The sequence below is a fragment of the Odocoileus virginianus genome, chromosome 11, assembly GCF_023699985.2.
Source record: "Odocoileus virginianus isolate 20LAN1187 ecotype Illinois chromosome 11, Ovbor_1.2, whole genome shotgun sequence".
In the NCBI taxonomy this organism is placed as follows: Eukaryota; Metazoa; Chordata; class Mammalia; order Artiodactyla; family Cervidae; genus Odocoileus; species Odocoileus virginianus.
The window spans coordinates 40364746-40388614 of record NC_069684.1 but is presented as its reverse complement, the minus strand read 5'-3'; the positions used below and the strand labels follow the sequence as shown (position 1 = coordinate 40388614).

Genomic DNA, 23869 nt, shown 5'->3' with positions numbered 1-23869 from the left:
CAAGAAACTGCAGTGCGGGGGCAACGGTATGAATACAGTGCAGGGATTTCTGCCTCTGCCTGCAAGACTGAGCTGCTTATACCAACTTCTTTTTCCAGCCCTGCTCTATCTGAAGTAAAGCAGCATAAGACTCAGTGTAGAGGGAGTTCTGTGCTCAAGGTCTTGTGGTCCAGGCAATTCCAATCCATGCCAAGAACAATCACAAGTAAAGGAAGTGAGTTTGGAGAACTTTTTGTTGCTGGAGGAAAATAAAAGTAATATTCTCAGGACTACAGTATGGATTGGAGAAGGGAGGAGGGAGGATGGAGGAGAGGCAACTATAAAGCCCACCCTTGACTGGCCTGGGACCCAGGAGGATCACAGGGGCCCTGTTGGAGGTCACTGAAACCCTGTGAACTCCACGGCTCAGCCAGACACTTTTTTGCATCAGGTTTCCCCAAACCTCCTATTTTTCCTTTTTCTCAGGAGAACAAGAACATTTCCCATGAGCTTTAAATGTGCTAAGGAGAACAATGTCAGAAAGAATGAAAAGGAGCAAGGTGTCAGATATTCTGGCCTCAGAGCTCCTAAGAGACTAAGAGAAAGACCTAGCATTCTCTTATTATAGAAGGGTAGAACTCAGAACAGGAATAAAGCACTCATTTTCTAATTCAGTGGGCAAAGCTCCAGAGAGGCCAAGGGTGCTACTTTAGTCCCAGCATAAACCAGCTTGGTTCACATAAAGAAAAACTGCATATCTTGAAATGTGTCCAACCACCAAATGTGACCATCGATGCACAGAGACCTCCCTAAGGGGCCTAGGGAAAAGAGAACTTCTGTTCCTATGATTCAAACCACATACATTCCAATAGACAAGCAGAACCTGACATGTATGCCATAATTCTAGCCTCTCATGGCCATTGAAGACACTGCTAATCAAACACTATTAGGACCCAGGGACCCATACTCAGATGTTTGTGACTCTCTAGACTGTAGCCTGCCAAGCTCCTCTGTTCATGGGATTTTCCAGGCAAGAATATTGGAGTGGGTTGCTATTTCCTCCTCTAGGGGATCTTCCCAACTCAGGGATCAAACCCATGTCTCCCATGTCTCCTGCATTGCAGGAGATTCTTTACCTCTGAGACATCAGGGAAACCCAATCAAACACTATCCCTTCCCCCTAATGAACCTCAGAATCCTTCTGAACACAATACCCCAGATTAGCACTAATTAATCTGATGGATTAGCATTAATCCATCAGAGTTGAGAGCTGGCCTGCAGAATAAAACTGCCAGAATAGAGGGAAAATTAGTAGAGTTGTTTGGTTAAAGTAACCTCAGTCATAGCAAAATGTAAGCCCAGAGACCTTGGGATACCAGAGAAAAATGCCCCTTATGTCAATCACATATATCCAATTACTAACACACTAAAAAATCATTGATGAAGAATCAAGAGAAATGTGTCTTAGATCCATCTCTGCCCAACTGGTTCTGTGATTGGGCAGGTCAAGCACCTTTGCACAAAGCACTGTGAGGGACACAAAAATGAGAAACAGTCGTCCTGCCCTGAGGAGCTACTACGAGACTGACAGAATAAGGGCAGGATCTTGCAAGTCGGGAGCAGTACTCTGGGCATTTAAATGAGGTCAGGATTACATCCACTTGAGGGAAGCCAAGGAAGGCCATGGAGGAGATAGTGTGTGATGGACTCTGGAAGATTTCAACAGGCAAATGAGATTGAGTGGGAAATACCAGGGAGGAGACTGTAAAGAAAAGGTACTGTGCTTGTTGGAAAATAAAAATAGCTTATTGGTATGTGGGGTATGTGTAAGAGAAAACAAGGAAGAAGAGGACAGTGGTGGAATGTTTGAGGAATCACACTCCATTTAGAAGGAGCTTCCCTGGTGGCTCAGCTGGTAAAGAATCCACCTGCAATGCAGGAGACGAAGGAGATGCCGGTTCTATCCCTGGGTGGGGAAGATCCCCTGGTAGAGGGCATGGCAGCCCATTCCTGTATTCTTACCTGGAGAATCCCATGGAGAGAGGAGCCTACTGTGTCCTTAGGGTCACAAAGAGTCAGACACAAATGAAGCAACGAAGCACACACACACGGACTAAATTTAGAAAGCAATGGATAATAAGCAGAATTAATATGTCTTTCTTTGTGGCTGTTGTGTTTGTTTTGTTTGCATGATAGGAAGACCCATATGTGTTTACAGGTACTTGGATGACAGGAAATGATTGAATACATTAGTCCAAATTGAGACAAAATCCTAGCAGAAAAAGGAAGAAGTAGAATTGCAGACCCAAGTGAAAGGATTTGCCTTGGGAAAGTGCAGAGGCATACTTTCCTCGGAGACAGGAAAGGAAGGAAAAATGGACATGGACAAGAGATGTTAAGGTGGGGGAAAGAAGACACAGGAGCAAACACAATGGAGGCCTCAATTCTTTCAGGAAAACACGGCATCTGTGGAGGCTGAAGAAGTCAGGGTGGAGAATGAAGGAAAAAAGAGGTCACTATGAGGCAAGTGATAGCACATCAAAAGGATGATAAAGAGGGCGACCCAGCAGTAGCCTAAGTAAAATGGTATCCTACTAACAACTCTTTTCAGCCCCCATTACCTCATCTGTAAAATGAGAACATGGAGTCAGTTTAAAAAATAGATAAAAGCTAAATTACTAGGATTTTGGGAGGCAGGAAAAATCACTTCTATCTTCATTCAGCAGCCCTCTCTTGATACAGAAGCCTCTTTAAGGCACCTCTGTACTACCTGGAGAGTCCTCTAAAGCCTCTAAACTAAGTGACCTTAAAGGGAACTTTCAGCATGCTATCAGCCTCCTAAGTCCTTCTAGAGACATCCCTTCCAGCTCCTACCCCAACAGATACACACACACACACACACACACACACGATGGTTAGAAATGTCTTTGCAATCAAAGCAAGTGGCACATTCAAAACCCGTAGAATTAGAGAGTCTGCCCAGGCAAGGGCTGTCCTTGCCACAAAATGTACAAGGCTTATCTTTAGGACCTGTTCTGTGTGGAAGGGGCCACAAAGCAAAAATAAACGGGCAAACTGCAGAAACCTAATAAAACAAATATGGAGAAGGTTTCCATTTACAAATGGAGAAATGCCTTCAACAATACAGAGATTATGAACTACTGCAGTTTAACCCAATATTCATGTGGGCATAACTCTGGCCTTTTCTAGACCACAGTCTTAAAGAGGAAGCAGACAAAGGTTGCAACGGAGAAGAAGGCCCATCATTCATTGGGGCGGGGGAGGGGTTGGCAATGTTTCAAAAGAAAAGAACCCGCTTTTGAGCAGCAACTCCAGTAACAGCAGGAGGTAAGTGTGGAACATCTGTTCTACAACCAACTCTCTCAGACTCTTGAGAGGGAAAGGAGGCTTAGAACAGTAATGCTAAAGGCTGACTATTAAACTGTAGAGGAATAATTGAAGAAAAACGTGCCAGGACTTATCCTATCGTTCATAACTAATGTTACTCTTAGAGTGTTTTAGGTTAGGAAGAAGCCTTGATAAATAGCCTTCATGTAGAACCACACCGACATCATCTAGAGGTAATTATACCATGCTGACAGAAAGAGATGGGAATACCAGACCACCTGACCTGCCTCTTGAGAAACCTGTATGGAGGTCAGGAAGCAACAGTTAGAACTGGACATGGAACAACAGACTGGTTCCAAATAGGAAAAGGAGTACATCAAGGCTGTATATTGTCACCCTGCTTATTTAACTTCCATGCAGAGTACATCATGAGAAACACTGGGCTGGAGGAAGCACAAGCTGGAATTAAGATTGCTGGGAGAAGTATCGATAACCTCAGATATGCAGATGACACCACCCTTATGGCAGAAAGTGAAGAGGAGCTAAAAAGCCTCTTGATGAAAGTGAAAGAGGAGAGTGAAAAAGTTGGCTTAAAGCTCAACATTCAGAAAACTAAAATCATGGCATCTGGTCCCATCACTTCATGGGAAATAGATGGGAGAGAGTGAAAACAGTGTCAGACTTTATTTTTGGGGGCTCCAAAATCACTGCAGATGGCGACTGCAGCCATGAAATTAAAAGACGGTTAAACCTTGGAAGGAAAATTATGACCAACCTAGACAGCATATTAAAAAGCAGAGACATTACTCTGCCAACAAAGGTCCATCTGGTCAAGGCTATGTTTTTTCCAGTGGTCATGTATGGATGTGAGAGTTGGACTGTGAGGAAAGCTGAGCGCCGAAAAATAGATGCTTTTGAACTATAGTGTTGGAGAGGACTCTTGAGAGTCCCTTGGACTGCAAGGAGATCCAACAAGTCCATCCTAAAGATCAGTCCTGGGTGTTCATTGGAAGGATTGATGCTGAAGCTAAAACTCCAATACTTTGGCCACCTCATGCAAAGAGTTGACTCTTTGGAAAAGATCCTGACACTGGGCAGAATTGGGGGCAGGAGGAGAAGGGGAAAACAGAGGATGAGATGGCTGGATGGCATCACCGACTCGATGGGAATGAATTTCAGTAAACTCTGGGAGTTGGTGATGGACAGGGAGGCCTGGCGTGCTGCGATTCATGGGGTTGCAAAGAGTTGGACATGACTGAACGACTGAACTGACTGACTGACTGACTGACTGACAGAAACACATTCTGCTTCACCCTTCACATCTCTGTAACAATAATCCTCCCCTGGAAAGACATTCTTCCTTCTGTGCATCAAGTTCTTTCCCTCCACACATGTATCCTTTTGCTTATTCCAGTTATTGAGCACCCACTATGTGCCTTGTGCTGTGCTGTACTTAGTCGCTCAGTTGTATCAGACTCTTTGCGGTCCATGGACTGTAGTCCACCAGGCTCCTCTGTTCATGGGGATTCTCCAAGTAAGAACACTCGAGTGAGTTGCCATGCCCTCCACCAGGGGATCTTCCCAACCCAGGGATCAAATCCAGGTCTCCTGCATTGCAGGCAGATTCCTTACCAGCTGAGCCAGCAGCGAAGCCCAAGAATACTGGAGTGGGTAGCCCATCCCTTCTCCAGGAGAACTTCCCGACCCAGGAATTGAACTGAGATCTCCTGCAGTACAGGCGGATTCTTTACCAGCTGAGCAACCCAGCAAACCCATGAGGCACCTTATGTACCACATATTTTTGGATTCAGTGAGGGCAATGATTAAGTATAATACTTGGCCCCTTAAATCATTGAAGGTTTCTCTAGGTGTATTCAGCCCAGCTCTTACAGGGGCTGAAATGATCTGTTAAATGGCTACCTTTTTACTTCTTCTTAAAAACTTTAAATTCAGTAATCTTAGTAGATTTCATTTTATTCATATATTAAACAAACATGTATTGAATTCATATCACCTTGAAAGAGATCCACCTGATAGGCCCCTACCCTCTCATGGGATTCCTCAAGCCTTCTCTGAGCTTTCCACAGTCCGCCTGTGCTGTAGATCTGAAGACAGATCTATAGACTGGACAGACTATAGGCTGTCTGACTATAGGGAAAAGAAGTGACAAAGTAAAATGGGCTCTGACTGTTCAAAGGAGAGGGAAAGAAGGAAGTAATTATTCTTGAGAACAAGAGCTGTAAACAACCTAGCTCAGGGTTCCCCACACTCAGCGTTGAGAGAAAGTCTCTATGTGTCTATATAGTAGTCACTTTAATTATCATTTTATATCCATTTTTTAAGTGAGAAAAGAGAGACCTCTGACCTGACACAGCTTTCTTCCCATTGCCAACAATCTTCTCTGGAGGACACAGAACTTGAGAAAGTAAATCTCCATGGTAATTATAGAAGAATAATGCAAAACAGTTAATATTTTTTCAGAGCTTACCAGGCACTGTTCTAAATGCATTAGAGCTATCATTTCATTTTATCCTAGGGTTATATGTATTATTGTTATTCCTATTTCGAGAGGAGAAAACTGAGACACAGAGAACTTAAGAAAATTCCCAAGGCCACCCAGCTAAAAATGTTCTGCTTGAATATGAACCCAGACTGTCTGACTCCAGGACCTGTGCTGTCAAAAACTATACTCCATTCATTTCCAGAGTCTATGCCATAGCTCAGGAATAAGGGTATGCAAATCCTGGACTGTTCATGAAACACCATGAAGTGTTCTACTGAATATAATGTCCTACTATTGTATTGCAGCACCAAGTGAACCAAGAAACCAAAAACCCCTGCATTCTTGCCCTTATTATTTCCCCTTTCCCCTCCTCTCATTCAGGCTTCCCTGGTGGCTCAGACAGTAAATAATACACCCACGATGTGGGAGACCTGAGTTCGATCCCTGGGTTGGGAAGATCCCCTAGAAAAGGGGACGGCTGGCTACCCACTCCAGTATTCTGGCCTAGCGAATTCCATGGACAGAGGAGCCTGGCAGGCTACAGTCCATAACGTCACATGTCCAAAAGTTGGACATGACTGAGCGACTTTCACATACACACACCTCTCATTCAGTTGCCCCTTCAAGACAAAAATGTTTCCCCTAAGTGCCCTGAACAATTCTCAGGAAAAACATGCGTCCACACACAGCATACCATGGCAACTGGCAGACTAACACGGAGAGAATGCCAAGAGTGCTGCAGCCAGGGGTCCCAGCGGAGCCTGGGAATCACTGGGACATGTTTTTCACCGAGGCAAACCCTGGAGGGGAAGGCTCAGGACTTGCAAACCTCATTCCTAAGTGCCATGGACCTGTAATCTCTGTATACACCTTAAACACACCAGACCTTGTGTTTTTACCAAGAGAAACAAGCAGAGGAGGAAAGAGACAGAGCATGTTGGATTCCACCCTAAAGGCTGACATCTGCAATACATTCTTTCACAATAGGCTTCAGTGTTTCCTATAAAGTTCCCTTCTTCCTGCCTTTTCAATTATCTTCCAAACTTTTGCAAAACAAAGTTGATTTTGGTTTTTTTATTTTCTATTTTTGTTTGTGGGTTCAATTGTTTTAAGGTCTCCATGGCTTCATGACTTATCCAATTTCAGTGCGTCTCCACTGCTCTTGACATCTGTGATACATTCTTTCACATTAGGCTTCAGTGTTTCCTGTAAAGTTCTCTTCTCCCTGCTTTTACAATTATCTTCCAAAATTTTGCAAAACAAAGTTGGCTTTGCTTTTTTATTTTCTATTTTTGTTTGTGGGCTCAATTGTTTTAAGGTCTCCATGGTTTCATGACTTATCCAATTTCAGTGAGTCTCCACTGCTCTTTGACTTTTAAACATGCCATTACTAAATGCTTTAAAGTTTCTTGAACTATTTTTATGCAAGTCTTTACAACATGATATTATACACATCTCTACCCTTCTTTAACAGTGTATATTCCAAATTTATCCTTTTATTATTGCTAACTAGAAATCATCAGTATTAACAAAGTAGTATTTACAATATGATGCTCTCAGATGCCAGAGAAAAGTGAATGAGCTTTGGTCACACACTAACTGATCCCAAAATGCTTATAACTGATGTTTTCCTCCTTACACTGTAGTTGTTTCCCTTGCTGTTTGCTCTCACTTCTCAATATTACAGCTCTTTAGAGCTACTCGCATTCTCTTCATTCCTATAACCCAGAAGAAACTTGATCATGTTTAACAACATCAAACCAACACTAAATTTAGTTCTAATACCTGACTTCAAGTTAAGGATGGTCTAAAGCTGTGCTGTCCAGTAAGATAGCCATCAGCCATATGTAAATGTGGAATGTAGTCAATTTGACTAAGGAACTGAATTTTTTATTTCATTTCATTTTGATTAATTTTAATTTTAAAATCAAGACCCAGTTCACTTATTGAAGAATTTTTATGCATTTGTTAACAATTTTGGTATGCAAATCCACTTTTTCCAGTGAAAATGTAGCATTTGGATTCAGATTTGTAAAATATACACTAGACTTAAAACACTTAATATGAGAAAAAATGTTCATACTTCATTAATAATTTTGATTGATTACATATTGAAATTATAAAATTTTGGAATCATTGAGTATCCTCTTTAACTTTTTTAATGTGGCTATTGGAAATTTTTAAAGTGCATGTGTGGGCTACGTCCCACTCCTATCAGGTAGGACTGCTGTAAAGTCTTGTTACTCAAAGCAAGGTCCATGACCAGTAGCATCTGCAGGTAAACTTGTTAGAAACACAGAATCTCAGGCTCACCCAGACCTACTAAGTCAACATCTACACATTAGTAAGATTCCCCAAGCAATTCTTTTTTTTTTTTATGCACCGTTGTTTTTATTTTTTTTTTCCATTTATTTTTATTAGTTGGAGGCTAATTACTTTAAAAGCACTAATCTAGAGAGCTGTGATTCTCGAGCTGTGGAAAAGAATCAGGTTTGTTTGTTTTAATTTCCAAGGAAGTATAGACAATTATATTTGTGACATACAATAAAAAGAGCTATAATAAGGTGAAAATGAAACAAAACATAAATTCAGATTTCTTTGAAAGTCTGTACAAGGCAATTACTGTACAGAATCACTATTGTACTTGTAACTTTTGCCGAACAAAACATTATGCGTGAAATACCAGTTCTCCATTAAACACCTATAGGCACACTTTCTCTACACATTGTACATATTAACACTTAAGGCTTATAATGTAATTCAGCTTGCTTCTTGTTTGTCATTTTATCTTATCTGGATTGGATGGGCGACAACACTCCTCCCAAGGCATAACATACATCTAAACCGTTTCTAAGTTTTGTTTAACAGCACACATAGAGAAATGAGGCTCACAGAATATTAGAATGGAATGGAAGAAAAAAATTCAAAGCAACCTCAGCAAGCTCAGGATATTCATTTTTTTAACTGCTATCCAAAATGAAGCAAGTGGCGCTGTATTTTTAAAACTTATCTTCAGTCCTTTATCAGCAGTAGTCATTTCTGACCATTTATTCTATAAAGTTATAATCAAATATCAATTCTATTCCAAATAAAATAGCTCATAGCTTTTACGCACTATTGGGTAACAATTTTCAAACTAAGCTTGAAATGTCACACACTGTAATGGAGTCCTACTCACATGACTACTACACAGTTCAAATCCCACGCAACTCATCACATGACTTAGACAAAGCCAAGATGGATCCCGTTTATCACTAAAGAGTCCACATGCATGAATACTGAACAAAGTCGAATTATTGCTATAAAAGTTTTGAGACGCTTACCCTCAACTTCTGTACTTACATTGTCATAAACTGGTAGCAAAGAGTTCATACCAGTCTGGCTCTTTGAACAGCACTGCTTTAGATCTTCCTACAGAATAAAAGGTCAGGATTTAACTAGGCATCTTTCTCAGAAGCCATTTAGATTCTAGTTTTCTAGATATGTTCTGGATAAATGAGACTATCAGATGTGGAGCCACAAATAAGCAAGATAAGGTGAACTCATCAGTTGAGGAGATCTGTATCATTAATTCAAACTACAAAGATATTTTATAATTTTACTTTCTGTTAGATTCACACCTTTTGAGGGAACAAAGTACGTCCTCTCTGTATGTGAGGTTTATGTTCACGTTTCTACTTGTTCATAAAAATAACTTTTATTTCACAGGAAAAAGGAACTATACATATCCAAGATGACAAATAATATTAAAATGCTAAGAACTTTCCCACTGAAATTAGAACAATGCTCTATAATACATCCAAAAAACAGACAATGTATATATCTAACTGAGTAACTAAAACTGCCCACTATTCAGCCTTGTAGAGTTAGTTGTCTGAGATGTTGTTATTTGCTAGTTATTTAAGTTCAAACCTGGATGGGAAATTTTTTAGCATTTTCCCATTCGCAGTTGTCCAGTCTGGAAACCCTCGACCTGCTTCTTCTCCCAAACCTTAAATCTAACGAGTTTCACAGTGCTATGCATTCTACCTTTCTGCTACCTAACAAATCCCATCTCTTTCAGTTTCAGCTGCCGTTGCTTGTGCTCAGGTTCTCATTGGCAATTGTGTGGATTTGTGTTTCAAGTTCTTAACCAGCCTCATTCCCTTCCTTTCCGGATCCCTTTATCTTTTGTAAAACCAGAATTATCTTTTCAAAATTTAATACAAGCGTTTTGCATGGTCCAATGAGGGCGGGCGGCGTGGCCAGGGCTGGTGGCGACGATGATGCGCCTGCGCAGAGACGGCGGCACGACTGGGGTTGACTCCGGGGGCGCGGCGAGGAGAGAGATGAGGCTGAGCTGGGTCTTGACAGTACTGTCCATCTGCCTGAGCGCCCTGGTCACGGCCACAGGGGCCGAGGGCAAACGGAAGCTGCAGATTGGAGTCAAGAAAAGGGTAGACCACTGTCCCATCAAATCGCGGAAAGGGGACGTCCTGCACATGCACTATACGGGGAAGCTAGAAGATGGAACAGAGTTTGACAGCAGCCTGCCCCAGAACCAGCCCTTTGTCTTCTCCTTGGGCACAAGCCAGGTCATCAAGGGCTGGGACCAGGGGCTGCTAGGGATGTGTGAGGGGGATAAGCGGAAGCTGGTGATTCCATCAGAGCTGGGGTATGGAGAGCGGGGAGCTCCCCCAAAGATTCCAGGTGGTGCAACCTTGGTGTTCGAGGTGGAGCTGCTCAAAATCGAGCGACGTTCAGAACTGTAGCCAAACTGGAGAGGGGCGGTGGAGAGGCCCTCATCAGGGACCAGACTGTTTAAAGAAAAAAAAAAAAAACCTTAAACCCCCCCCCAAAAAAAAAAACAAAATTTAATACAAATCAATCTCTACAAAATTCAAATTCCTTAATTTTAGATACAAAATCCTTCATAATCTGAGTGCCCTTTCTCCATAATCCTTTTGCCAATACCTCATGGAATCAACATACCTACCAACCGTTCATCATCTAGAAACTACTTTCTGAGTCTGGTGTATTTCCATATTCTCCTTTATTTTGCAGTGGTACTGTGTAAATCTAGACAGGTAAGTTTATCCTATGTTTGTTAGCACATAATGATGAAATTGTAATTCTGATCATGATATTCATCATTTTTCAAGTTAAGTGCAGGATACCAAATCCCATTAGGAAGTAGAATGTCACATACATAAATTGTCTGGGTCACCTTAATCTTAGTCAATGCTTCAAATGTCTAAAAATTAGTATTCATTTCATGTGTGTGCACGCAATATGCACATATGCACACACACTCATTTTCATGCACTGCTTGTATAGGAACATGTTGAAGAAGGCAGAGCCAGCCTCTACAAGTCTGTGGTTTCCAACAGCTGCAAGGAGATGTCTTGTTACCCGGACTTTCCATTCCCGGAAGATTATCCGAATTATGTGCCAAACTCTCAATTCCTGGATTATCTCAAAATGTATGCAAACCGGTTCAACCTCCTGGAATGCATTCAATTCAAGGTAAGAAAGGCACAAAACATCAGTGAGCAGTCAGGAAATATTTCCTACCTATTTTGTGTTATCTCTCTCTACCTGGGGCTCTATAAATGAGAGAATGAACTGGCAAGACCAATGACACCTGGTTGGATTCTTTTTCCCCTTTTGCTTACAATCACCCTAAGTAAATCTGGAGGTAGAAGTGAATATTTGGTCTAAGGATTCATGTGTAGAAATTTTTTAGTTTGCAATGCTTCCATCCAAGTATCCAAGTGGACCTTAAAAATATCAAACTGCATTTTCAGTTTGGGCCAAATACCTATACACAGGGACACTGAGAACTTCCTACCAGCTCCTGGGTTCTCCCTTTTTACTGTCCGTTTAGAGAAATGGATGTGTGCACTGGCTCATACACAACAGAATCTCACTGTTTGAAGGAAAACTTTTCGAGATATCTTTGGAATTAGAAAACTCTTTGACATTGTTCTTCTCATTGACCATACCCACCTCCTTTCCCATTTTAGGGGAAGAGACAGGAGCTAGGTAGAAAGACAGAAGCAAATAAATATATCCTCTTTCTTTCTTTCCTGTTTTTCCTTTCTCTGCAAGAAACACATGAAAATTCATGTGATTCTCTTCTCCTATTACCCTCCCTATAAGAGGTAGGGAGGGTTAGGAATTCATGGAGAAGTACACAGAAAAAGTAACATGAGTGGAAAGATTGACCAAAACAAGTAGCATATAAGATTCACATTCACAACCTTTAAAGTATTCCTGATCAAAATGAAATCACTATCTTGAAGAGATATCTGTATCTCCATATTCATTACAGCATTATTTACAAAGGCCAAACTATAGAAATAACTTGTGTCCATTGATGGATAAGTGGATAAAGAAATGTGATCGATGATTAATAGATAGGCAGATAGACAGACAATGGAATATTATTCAGCTATGGTAAAAAAAAAAAATTCTGTCACTTGCAAACACATGGATGAACCTTAAGGGCATTATACTAAATGAAATAACTCAGACAGAGAAAGACAAATTTGTATGATCTCATTTATATGTAGAATCCAAAAAATAAAAAGGGACCTTCCCTGGCAGTCCAGGAGTTAAGACTCTGAACTCCCAATGCAGGGGTCATGCATTCAATCCTCAGTTGGGAAGTTAAAGATTCTTCATGCCCCCGAAGCATGACCAAAACAAACAAACAAAAACCCAAACTCACAGAAATAGAGAACATACTGATGGCTGTCAGAAGTAGGCTAGGGAATAAGGGAAGGTGGTCAAAAGGTATAAACTTCCAGTTATAAGACAAATTAGTTCTGGAGATACATTCTATATTGTGTAAATCAATTCTGGAAATGTATTGGTAATTATAGGGCTTCCCTGGTCGCTCAGAGGTTAAAGTGTCTGCCTGAGATGCGGGAGACCCAGGTTCGATCCCTGGGTTGGGAAGATCCCCTGGAGAAGGAAATGGCAACCCACTCCAGTATTCTTGCCTGGAGAATCCCATGGATGGAGGAGCCTGGTAGGCTATAGTCCACGGGGTCACAAAGAGTTGGACACGACTGAGTGACTTCACTATTGGTAATTGTACCATACTGTATATTTGAAAGTTGCTAAGAGAATAGATCATGAAAGTTCTTATCAGAAGAAAAAAATTGTAACTATGTGGGGTGATAAATGTTAACTAAACTTATTGTGGTAATCATGTTATAATATGCACACATGTCTAAATCATTAGGTTGTACACTTTAAACTTATACACTGGTATATGTCAATTATATCTCAATAAAACGGGAGAAAATTAAAAGTACTCAAGTTGTCCAAAGACTATTTCATCCCACTTCCTTATTTTCCATGGGATAGAGTAAAAATAAAACTACCATAATCAATGGATATACTCCACAAAAATATTCTTTAATGTATCAGAATTTCTGAGCCTGAAGCATTTCCTTTGCTACCTGCTTTCCAAGCCTGTTTTAAAATAACTTAAAAACATATAAAACTGGATGTTCACCACAGTTTTAAGAAAGTACACGTAAGCAGCTCTCTGTGAGAGGTTTTGTTTTCCTTCCTCTCTATACATTTCCAAGTTTTCAATGATAAATTCAGTATTTTCAAGATAAAAATAAATTTTCTTTTGAATGATTTTTTAATTAGCTGAAAATTTATGCTTTAAAAAGATGATTGCTAGTACAAATGTAGACCCCAACAAGCACTTCAAGTATGATAAACCAGACAGTGAACCATTAAGTGGGACTTGAGCAGCCTGTCCTCTTTGAAACCTGAAGAGGAAAATGAGGCAGCAAAGTCTCTTTTATGCTTTTAAATTTGACTTGTAAGTTTCTTTTATATATTTTCTGAATCAGAACCTAGTACCCATGGACATACAAGTACTCGAAGAGAACAAAAATAGACTACAGTTGACCCTGGAACAACATGGGTGATTAGAGGTGCCAACTCTGCACAATGGAAATCTCCCATTTCCTCCATTTCTGTGCTGTCTCTGCATCCACAGTTCCACATCCATGGATCCAAACACTTATGAATCCTGTTTACTGTAATATTTACTGTTTTTTTAAAAATCCACATATAAGTGGACCTGCACAGTTCAAACCCATGTTGTTCAACAATCAACTGTATTTGAAATTCAGGCAACTCCACAGAAATTCACCCATAAAGTGAGCACTCTTCCATAGTTCCCTCAGTCTGGGCAAACTTCAGTACCATAGCCTATAAGGCCTTTCATAAGCTAAGATACTTGTGACCAGATTTATATTTTCAATTATATACTATCCATGTCTCTCTTAAAGGAACGGTTGAAAAGAATTGTCTCTTGAGTCCCTTTGCTGTTCACCTGAAACTACCACACCATTTTTAATTGACTATACTCCAAAAAAAAATACAAAATAAAAAGTTTAAAGTTGAAACAAAAGAGTTGTTTCTATAAGAACTAGACATGGCAGAAAAAGAATTTTAAAAACACAGAAAGACCTAGGTTATAATCTTGGTTCTATCACTCATTGTGAGACTTGGAGCAAATCACTTAAAATTTTTGGACCTGACCACCTCTCTTCAATACCCCTATACAACTCTAAGTTTAGAATCCTTCCATCCAGAAAACTGTGATTAACCTGAGAGCCCAATTCAATGTCTAGGGTTATGCTTATTATATTTAGTCTGTGCTCGAGAACATTTGAAATAATTGGCATGTCAGCCAGCAAGCCCTTTCTGGAATCTTGAAAACTATTAACCATGTCTATAATTCTCTTTTCAGACAAAAGTCTGCAGTGTAAGAAAACGCCCAGATTTCACTGCCACTGGCCAGTGGGAGGTAGTCACTCTGCGCGAAGGGAAGCAAGAGTCAGCCATCTTTGATGCTGTCATGGTCTGCACTGGTTATCTTACTAATCCGTATTTACCACTGGACTCCTTTCCAGGTACAGCCCTTTCTGCAACTGACCTTAATTTGTCTTATGTGAGCCACCCTGATACTGGATTGTTCTGGAAATAAATTCCTATTGATTTCCTCCATTAAATAGTTAAAATAGTGAGGTAAGAGGGTTTTTTCCCCTGACAAGCGCTATTTGGCCAGATTCTGGCTTTCATCAGTTTCAAACAAGGTTTGAGTACCAAAGAGTAGAATGAATAACTGTGAAGCAGTTTCATGCTTCACTGAAGTTCAGTGTCCATCTCTAAGTGACTGGCAGCACCAGAAAAACTTCTAAGACACGGGAGGCCTAGACAGTTTACTAGACACAGCAGTAGTGCATTAACAAAGGTGAGAGGAGAGGTCACAAGCGTCAATCTGTGAATAAAGGAAAAAATAACTTGATTTTTGTTTGTTTGTGTCTATGGGTCACGGCAGTTACCCAGATCAAAGGTTTACGGCACTGGGTAATAGTCACCAGGGGCAGGAGTCTTGGGAGACAAATTAAGACATCTTTGGGCCTCAGTTTCTTCATCTGGTTTTGCAACCATGATTCATTTATGTCAAACTTCAATTGGATTACAACTCAGAGGGAATAGAAAATCCAGTGGCTTGGTTTATTTAATCTGCAGCAAAGGATTCAAAAGGTTCAAACTTTAGCAAATTTTTCTCTGAATCATCTAAATATGACTTGTAGTGATCACAAGGCTCAGTTCACAATTAACTCATCTACCTCCAATGATACTTGGTCTGCTCCCAGCAGTTACTGAACACTGGCCACGTTAAGATAAAACACACCCTGAAAACTGTCATAGACTATAATCATTGAATTGGAACGCAGCTCAGCCTTCTTCCTGGTACAGGACACTCTTCAGCATCCCTGAGAAAGACTCAACAGCCTCTGCTTGAATGCATTCAACTATGAATTCTTTCCACCTCACCCATTTCTTGCCTACAGAGAAAAGCCCTGAGTAGGCAAGTTACTCCAACTCCCAGTAGGAGTGCCTGGTACAGGATCACTCCAAGAATCCAGAAAATTTCATGACATAGAGAGTACACTGTGTTTATTGCTAAGAATACAGAAGTGGATGAGACAACACATAGCCTGCGTGAAAGGAATGAAATGAGTTTTATAGGGGTACAGTGGGGTAATCCCAGTCTACATATGACCTGTAGTGACAGCAATACTCACTTTACAACAAATTCATGTACTTGAAATGGTCCTGGACCTGCCCTGCAGATGTTACTCAAGTCAGGTCAGATTAGGATAAAGCATAGCTTGAAAGCAATGGAGCCAATGTGTTCAGTTTAAATAAGATGAGCTTGGGACCCAAGAGGTATAGATTCCCAGTTATACAATTAAGAAGCTATGATCCTTTTGTAGTTCATGGGCATGATGATTGGGTGTTCACGTTGTTGCATGACATGTGCTCCCTCCTAAACCTTGTTAGGACACCAGCACATTACCCATCAGATGTTAAAAAAAGAAAGAAAAAGGCTATATAATCTTGGGCTTTACACTTAACCTTTCTAAGCCTCTGTTTTCCTTCCTAGAAACTGAGGGGTTTTGACCTATCTTACCCAACATTATATATCACAAATCAAGCAAACAGAACTCTACAGTATTTGCCATCCTTCTCAATATCCAGATTACCAGCCACTACCAATTGGTTATTTCAAATCCATGGCTGAATTATTGTTAAGGAGCCTTTGAGCACTAAAATGTCATGACTTTAGACTTGAAATGGAGTCCTCCAAACCTCATCATCTCTCTCTCTGCCCCATAGCAGACTTACACACACCCTGGAGTAGCTGTTAATCATCACAAAAATTAAACTCATTTAAGTTATTCAAAAAACCATGTCATGAGTTCTGGAGGCAATTCGAGAAGAAAGTGTTCCAAAAAGTCTTAGTAAATATAATAGGTATTACAGTTGGAATAAATATATAACTTCCCAAAGTAACTTATTTTATTAATTCAGAAACCATATACATTCAGCTGTTTACTAACACAGCCACTTCACCTAACAAAAGTACTTGCTCTGTTCTCCTGTAATATGAGTGGGGAAAGTATTAGTCTGATAGAAGACTCAAGCCACAGAGTCTCATATTTGTCCACTTGTGATCCAAAAAAGCCTGATCCAGAGAGAATCTAAGATAATCTAACATTCATAGATAATGTTATTATTCTCGTTAAACTTGTCCAGCTCTCCATTCCTGGCAGTTCTCGGATCCACATTGGGTCAAATATTGAGCTAAGTCAATATTTGAATTTGATTGCATTGTTGCTAAACTCAATATGATCTAAATTGTGGTTGGGTTTTAACTGAGATTCATGTTAGATTTCTAAAGATTTAAGGTGAAATAAAGAGTTACTGGGCCTTGGTTAAGGATCAGTAATGTGCCACTAATGTGCCACGGCATCTATATCCTGAGAATTCACTGAGAATCTAGGTGTACTGTGATATTTTCTTTTAAAAAAAAAATGTTCTTTATACAGGATTGCTTTTGATCATTTTATGCAACCTAAAAGTATTTTCCAAAACCCTCCACAAGCATTTGATGTTTCAGTGAGAGTTGGCATCAACCGAGATGTCTTATCTAATTCAAATAGCTCTGATCCCAGTATAACTAACATAACTCCTTTTTCTCTGAGCCAACTCTGGCTGACTCAGCAAACCTAGCCTGAGTTACCATCAGTCACCAAGGTGAACACACAAGGATGTTTCAAATTGGGACCATACTTTTATTTCCTTTTTTAAAAAATTTTGGTTGCACTGGGTCTTTGCTGTGGCACTCGAGCTTCTCTTGTGTCACACAGGCCTAGTAACACTGCAACAGGTGGGATCTTAGTTCCCCAACCAGGGAGGTGAACCTGCACCACCTGCATTGGAAGCCAGATTCTTAACCACTGGATCACCAGGAAAGTCCCATATTTTTATTTCTTATTTCCCATATCATCTAGCACAGTGTCCGGCACATTAGAGGTACCCAAAATGTTTGCTGAATAGAGTGGAAGCACTGACTCATAGTTCACTTAAACTTCTCTGCTCTTTCTCCTTGCTTATGAAAACTTCTAAATAATCAAACATTAGCAAATAGAGTATTTCTGTCCCATTCATTTCTATCAAATTTTTAAAGTAATGACTTCTTATGCTTTAACTTAATAAGTCTTAATGCCATGACTTTTTTTTTTTCGCTCTCTTTCCTTCTTTGTTTGTTTTTGTTTTTAGCAGAAAATGGTTTACTACAGGGCAAAGCAAGGATGGGTGGGTCATGCTCAAAAACTTTGAAATACCCAGTGGGTTGGGGGGAGGATTTTTTTTACAGTGCCATGATATTTTAACTTAGTAATCATCTAGTAAGTAAAACTAGAGGTCCATCTAGTGAGATGGAGTATCTCCATTAAATAAATAATCACTCACCAATTTCTGTATCTTGCATAATTATGTATCCATGTTTCAGATTTTCTTAAAATTGAGTATGTTATTAAAACAACCTAAATCACCCATCAAAAGGATTTTATTAGCTGAATAATATCTGTGTTTCACTCACAGATCTTGTAAACTTTCTATCTGACTTCCTTTTTTTTCTATAGGTATAAATACTTTTAAAGGCCAGTATTTCCACAGCCGAGAGTATAAACATCCAGATATATTTAGGGACAAGAGCGTTCTTGTTATTGGAATGGGAAATTCTGGCACAGACATTGCTGTGGAGGCCAGCCACCTGGCAAAGAAGGTATGGTTCTTGGTGTTACCTAATGAGGAGCTTTATCTTCAGATGCATGCCTCAAGCAAACTGTCAGACACCATGATAGATGATGAAAGGAAAAAAGAATTCCTAAAACACACACACACAAACAGATTTTTTAGGTACTTTTTTCTTGAATGTTCATAAATGTTACTATAAATTCCAGGTGTCATATTGTGTCATTTTTCCTCAAAAATTTGGGTTCTCTGACTTCTTATTTTTGCTATTTTCCCAGCCAATATGAGTCACAGGAAGCATCTGTTTCTTACTCAGTCCCATTAGTCAGAAAATTCTGGCTAATTTTTTCTTACTAAGATCTCCCATTTGCTCCTTCCTTTCCTTATTGATTGCCACCATCCTCATCAGGTCCATACCACCTCACGTCGAATCTATTACACTTTCCTTCTCACAATTATGGGAAGTGTTACTATTACTGGGGCTTGCTTACTCTGTACCAAGAACAGCACTAAAGGCTTTACTGCATGACCTCAGCCAATCATCAAAACAAGCCATGAAGTAGGTACAAGACTCCTTAACCATCAGTGAAGAAACTGAAACCTAGAGTTAAACAAGCTGCCTAAAAGCACACCACCAGCAGCTGGTAGAGCCAGTCCTCAAACCCAAGTCTCCTCCATTCAAAGCCCCTGCTCCTAACTCTACCTTAAGTACCTGTACTCCTGCCCCAGTCCAGCCCCCACACACACGACAATCCATCCAGACCCCCAACCACCAACAAACAAATCCTCTGAAAAGCCTGCTCTCCTTATCACACTCATGTTAAAAAACTAACAACTCCTCCCTAACTTAAAAAAAAAAAAAAAATCATTACAGGGCTCTCTATCACCTGGCCCAGATCTGCCATTTTAACTTTATCCTGCACTGGTTTCCCACGTGATCATCAACTGAACGCTGACTGGTCTACTCTGTGACCTTTCCCACCCCCAAGCCTCGATCTTCCCCTTCACTCACACCATAGCCCTCCCTTCTGCAGTGCCCTTTTCTCTTTTATGACAACTTACATTTACATTCCCAGACAGCTCTACCCAACACAAACTCATCTCTCCAGTATGAATTGATGTAATAATTGAAATTTACACTCCTCAGATGGCACTTAGAATTCTTGGTATTGTTCATTACCTTTTATGAGATTTCTCAGTTGGCGATAGAGGTAAACAACCTGCCTGCCAAAGGCAAAAGACTTATGAAACTCAGGTTCAATCCCTGAGTCGGGAAAATCCCCTGGAGGAGGGTATGGCAACGCACTCCAGTATTCTTCCCTGGAGAATCGCCATGGATGGAGGAGTCTGGCGGGCTACAGTCCACAGGGCCACACAGAGTTGGACATGATTGAAGCAACTTAGCACAGCACAGCAATTACCTTTTATATATAGGCAAAATATATAGTATGTATTATTTATAGTATGTATTTTCTTTCCAACTATGCTATGAACTCATTGATAGCCATTCAGGTAACAAATCAATATTAGTTGTTGAATTCTGCTATTCCAAATGTTGTGCCAGGCATGGAGGATACACGGGAGAACAGAATAATCAAACAGGATTCCTGCTGTCATAGATGGTGTAGTCATGGGGAAAATGGATGTCATGTAAATAAGTGTAAATAATTAAATCAATAATTGCAAGAATGAAAATAGGTATGAGGAAAAAGAATTGGGAGTGTGTTCCTTTCTGGAACTTTAAGGAAGGAACTTGATAATTCATTGACTGATTTGGAGAGACTTAGCAATTTGGTAGAGTTATCCCAAAGGAAGGAAAAGGAGATTCTGAAGCAAAAATCAGCACAGGCCCATTCACAATGACAAAAACATGTGAGTCATATATTACTACTTCTATTTCTCTAACCACTGGAAATTTCTTCCATCTGAAAACATGCTTTGGCACACACCATTTCTATATTGACAAGGAAACTCCCCTTGTTTCAGAATATAATTCATTTCTACCAAAATATCATAACTGATTCTTCATCATGACGAAGAAAGGCAGGTGCAAATATGTCTAATGTCAGAATTACTGATGTGCTTGTAGTTCTTGCCACCATAAGGCTCCATCATATTATGAGGCTTCCTTGGTAGCTCAGATGCTAAAGAATCTGCCTGCAATGCAGGAGATCCAGGTTCTATCTCTGGGTGGGGAAGATCCCCTGGAGAAGGGAATGGCTACCTACTCCAGTATTATAAGTTCAATCAAAATGTATCATAAAAGCACTAACACTGCAGCTAAGGCCACCATACCCCAGTTTATTGGAAGAGAAAACAGGCATTAAACCAGTTGTTTTGTATTTGCAAAGCAACAGATCGGTTGACTAAATTTTTCAATTTTAAAAAGTTATACAGACAACTCTTTGTTGTATAGGTTCCAAAGTAACTATTACCTTAATGAACTAGGTCAGCTGATAAACTCAAATAGTCAAATAATCTGTTTTTTAAAAATCCACCAAAACTAGTTGTATTACTGAATTTTACTATCAGTTCTAACAATGCTTTATGTTGAAACCCTTTGCAGACATCTTTTTTTTTCTTTTTTTTTTTTTTTTTTTTTTTAGCTGCACTGCGCAGCATGTGGAATCTTAGTTCCCTGGATAAAACCTGTGCTTCCTGCATGGGTTTGATCCAGGAAGGCAGAGTCTTAACCACTGAACCACCAGGGAAGTCCCTGCAGACAACTTTCAGTTGCATCCTTGCCCGGCTCTTGTTTATAGTCACTAGCATACAAAGTTGTTATCACCTATTCACTATCTTCTCACATGAGATTCTAAGTTCCTATGGCCAACCACAATATATAATTCACCATGGTGTCTAGCACTGAGCCTGGCAGATAAAAAGTGCTCAATAATATGTGCTAAGGCATTTTAATACTCTAAATACTCAAACCATTATCTCCAAAGAATAAAGTGGGAGTTAGAGAAGCCAAAACTATCTTGTCAGGGAGGTATTTTGGGGGTCGCTGGCTATTCGGTGCCTTTCAATGCATGAAAATAATCTCTGACAGAACCAGCCCTGTTCACTGTGTCAAACTGAGTGACCTCTTTGATTGCTTCTAGGTGTTCCTCAGCACCACCGGAGGGGCATGGGTGATCAGCCGGGTCTTTGACTCAGGGTACCCATGGGACATGGTTTTCATGACACGATTTCAGAACACATTCAGAAATTCTCTTCCAACTCCAATTGTGAATTGGTTGATAGCGAAAAGGATGAACAGCTGGTTCAATCATGCAAATTATGGCTTAATACCAGAAGACAGGTAAATGCAGAGGGGCTGCGGAAGGCTATTAGGGAGAAGGGGCATCGGACCTTCCAGCAGCCATAATACAGCAACAAGACTGAGTATGAAGGAAAACTTCCTATAAATTACTTAGTCATACTGGCTAACTGTTTTCAGTGCTTGGTAAGTAGAATTATGATACATAACTGTCAACAACCCTTTAAAGTAAACCATATAACCTCCCTTTCAGAGTGGGTATACTAAGACTTAGGGAAATTCAGTCACTTGCCCAAGTTAATCTAGTACCAAGCAGACTCTGTGACCTTGGCAAGTTACATAAACCTTAGTTGCAGCAATAAAAAGAGAATAATTTGTCTATGACTCTTCCAACAAAAACAACACATTTGCCTATTTCACAGTGTGGGGAAAACTTAATCCTTCACCATCTTTCAAAGTACAGTGCCATTGAAATCATTCCAGTCATCTTTTCTGACCACAGTGCAGTAAGATTAGATGTCAATTACAGGAAAAACGCTGTTAAAAATTCAAACATATGGAGGCTAAATAACACATTTCTGAATAACCAACAAATCATAGAAGAAATCAAAAAAGAAATGAAAATATGCATAGAAATTAATGAAAATGAAAACACAACAACCCAAAACCTATGGGACACTGTAAAAGCAGTGCTAAGGGGAAGATTCATAGCATTACACGCTTACCTCAAGAAAAAAGTAAAAAGTCAAATAAATAACCTAACTCTACACCTAAAGCAATTAGAGAAGGAAGAAATGAAGAACCCCAGGATTAGTAGAAGGAAAGAAATCTTAAAAATTATGGAAGAAATAAATGCAAAAGAAACTAAAGAGACCATAGCAAAAATCAACAAAGCTAAAAGCTGGTTTTTTGAAAAAATAAATAAAATTGACAAACCATTAGCAAGACTCATTAAGAAACAAAGAGAGAAGAACCAAATTAACAAAATTAGAAATGAAAATGGAGAGATCACAACAGAAAACACTGAAATACAAAGGATCATAAGAGACTACTACCAGCAGCTCTATGCCAATAAAATGGACAACTTGGAAGAAAACGGACAAATTCTTAGAAAAGTATAACTTTCCAAAACTGAACCAGGAAGAAATAGAAGATCTTAGCAGACCCATCGCAAGCAAGGAAATCGAAACTGTAATCAGAAATCTTCCAGCAAACAAAAACCCAGGACCAGATGGCTTCACAGCTGAATTCTACCAAAAATTTAGAGAGGAGATAACACCTATCTCACTCAAACTCTTCCAGAAAATTGCAGAAGAAGGTAAACTTCCAAACTCATTCTATCAGGCCACCATCACCCTAATTCCAAAACCAGACAAAGATGCCACAAAAAAAGAAAACTACAGGCCAATATCACTGATGAACATAGATGCAAAAATCCTTAACAAAATTCTAGCAAACAGAATCCAACAACATATTAAAAAAATCATACACCATGACCAAGTGGGCATTATCCCAGGAGTGCAAGGATTCTTTAATATCCACAAATCAATCAATGTAATACACCACATTAACAAATTGAAAGATAAAAACCATATGATTACCTCAATAGATGCAAAGACAGCCTTTGACAAAATTCAACACCCATTTATGATTAAAACTCTCCAGAAAGCAGGAATAGACGGAACATACCTCAATATAATAAAAGCTATATATGACAAACCCACAGCAAGCATCACCCTCAATGGTGAAAAATTGAAAGCATTTCCCCTGAAATCAGGAATAAGAAAGGGTGCCCACTCTCACCGCTCCTATTCAACATAGTTTCGGAAGGGTTGGCCACAGCAATCAGAGCAGAAAAAGAAGTAAAAGCAATCCAGATAGGAAAAGAAGACGTGAAATTCTCACTGTTTGCAGATGACATGATCCTCTACATAGAAAACCCTAAAGACTATACCAGAAAATTACTAGAGCTAAACAATGAATATAGCAAAGTTGCAGGATATAAAATTAACACACAGAAATCCCTTGCATTCCTATACACTAACAATGAGAAAACAGAAAGAGAAATTAAGGAAACAATACCATTCACCATTGCAACAAAAAGAATAAAATACTTAGGAGTATATCTACCTAAAGAAACAAAAGAC

The 23869-nt window shown here is 39.7% G+C and overlaps 1 protein-coding gene, 1 non-coding gene and 1 pseudogene across 2 annotated transcripts in view; all 3 read left to right on the top strand.

The window, feature by feature from the left end:
- FMO1 (flavin containing dimethylaniline monoxygenase 1) overlaps positions 1 to 23869 on the top strand; it is a 31496-nt gene that overhangs the window by 790 nt on the left and 6837 nt on the right. Inside the window, exons 2-5 of the mRNA XM_070474335.1 lie at positions 11147 to 11335; positions 14598 to 14760; positions 18349 to 18491; positions 21565 to 21764. Coding sequence (XP_070330436.1) covers positions 11147 to 11335; positions 14598 to 14760; positions 18349 to 18491; positions 21565 to 21764 — 695 coding nt within the window. The remainder of the gene's footprint in view (positions 1 to 11146; positions 11336 to 14597; positions 14761 to 18348; positions 18492 to 21564; positions 21765 to 23869) is intronic.
- On the top strand, positions 10078 to 10657 carry LOC139037505 (peptidyl-prolyl cis-trans isomerase FKBP2 pseudogene; annotated as a pseudogene).
- Positions 16123 to 16227, top strand: LOC139037601 (small nucleolar RNA U13). Its single transcript, XR_011490482.1, has one exon. It is a non-coding gene; the product is annotated as a small nucleolar RNA U13 (small nucleolar RNA).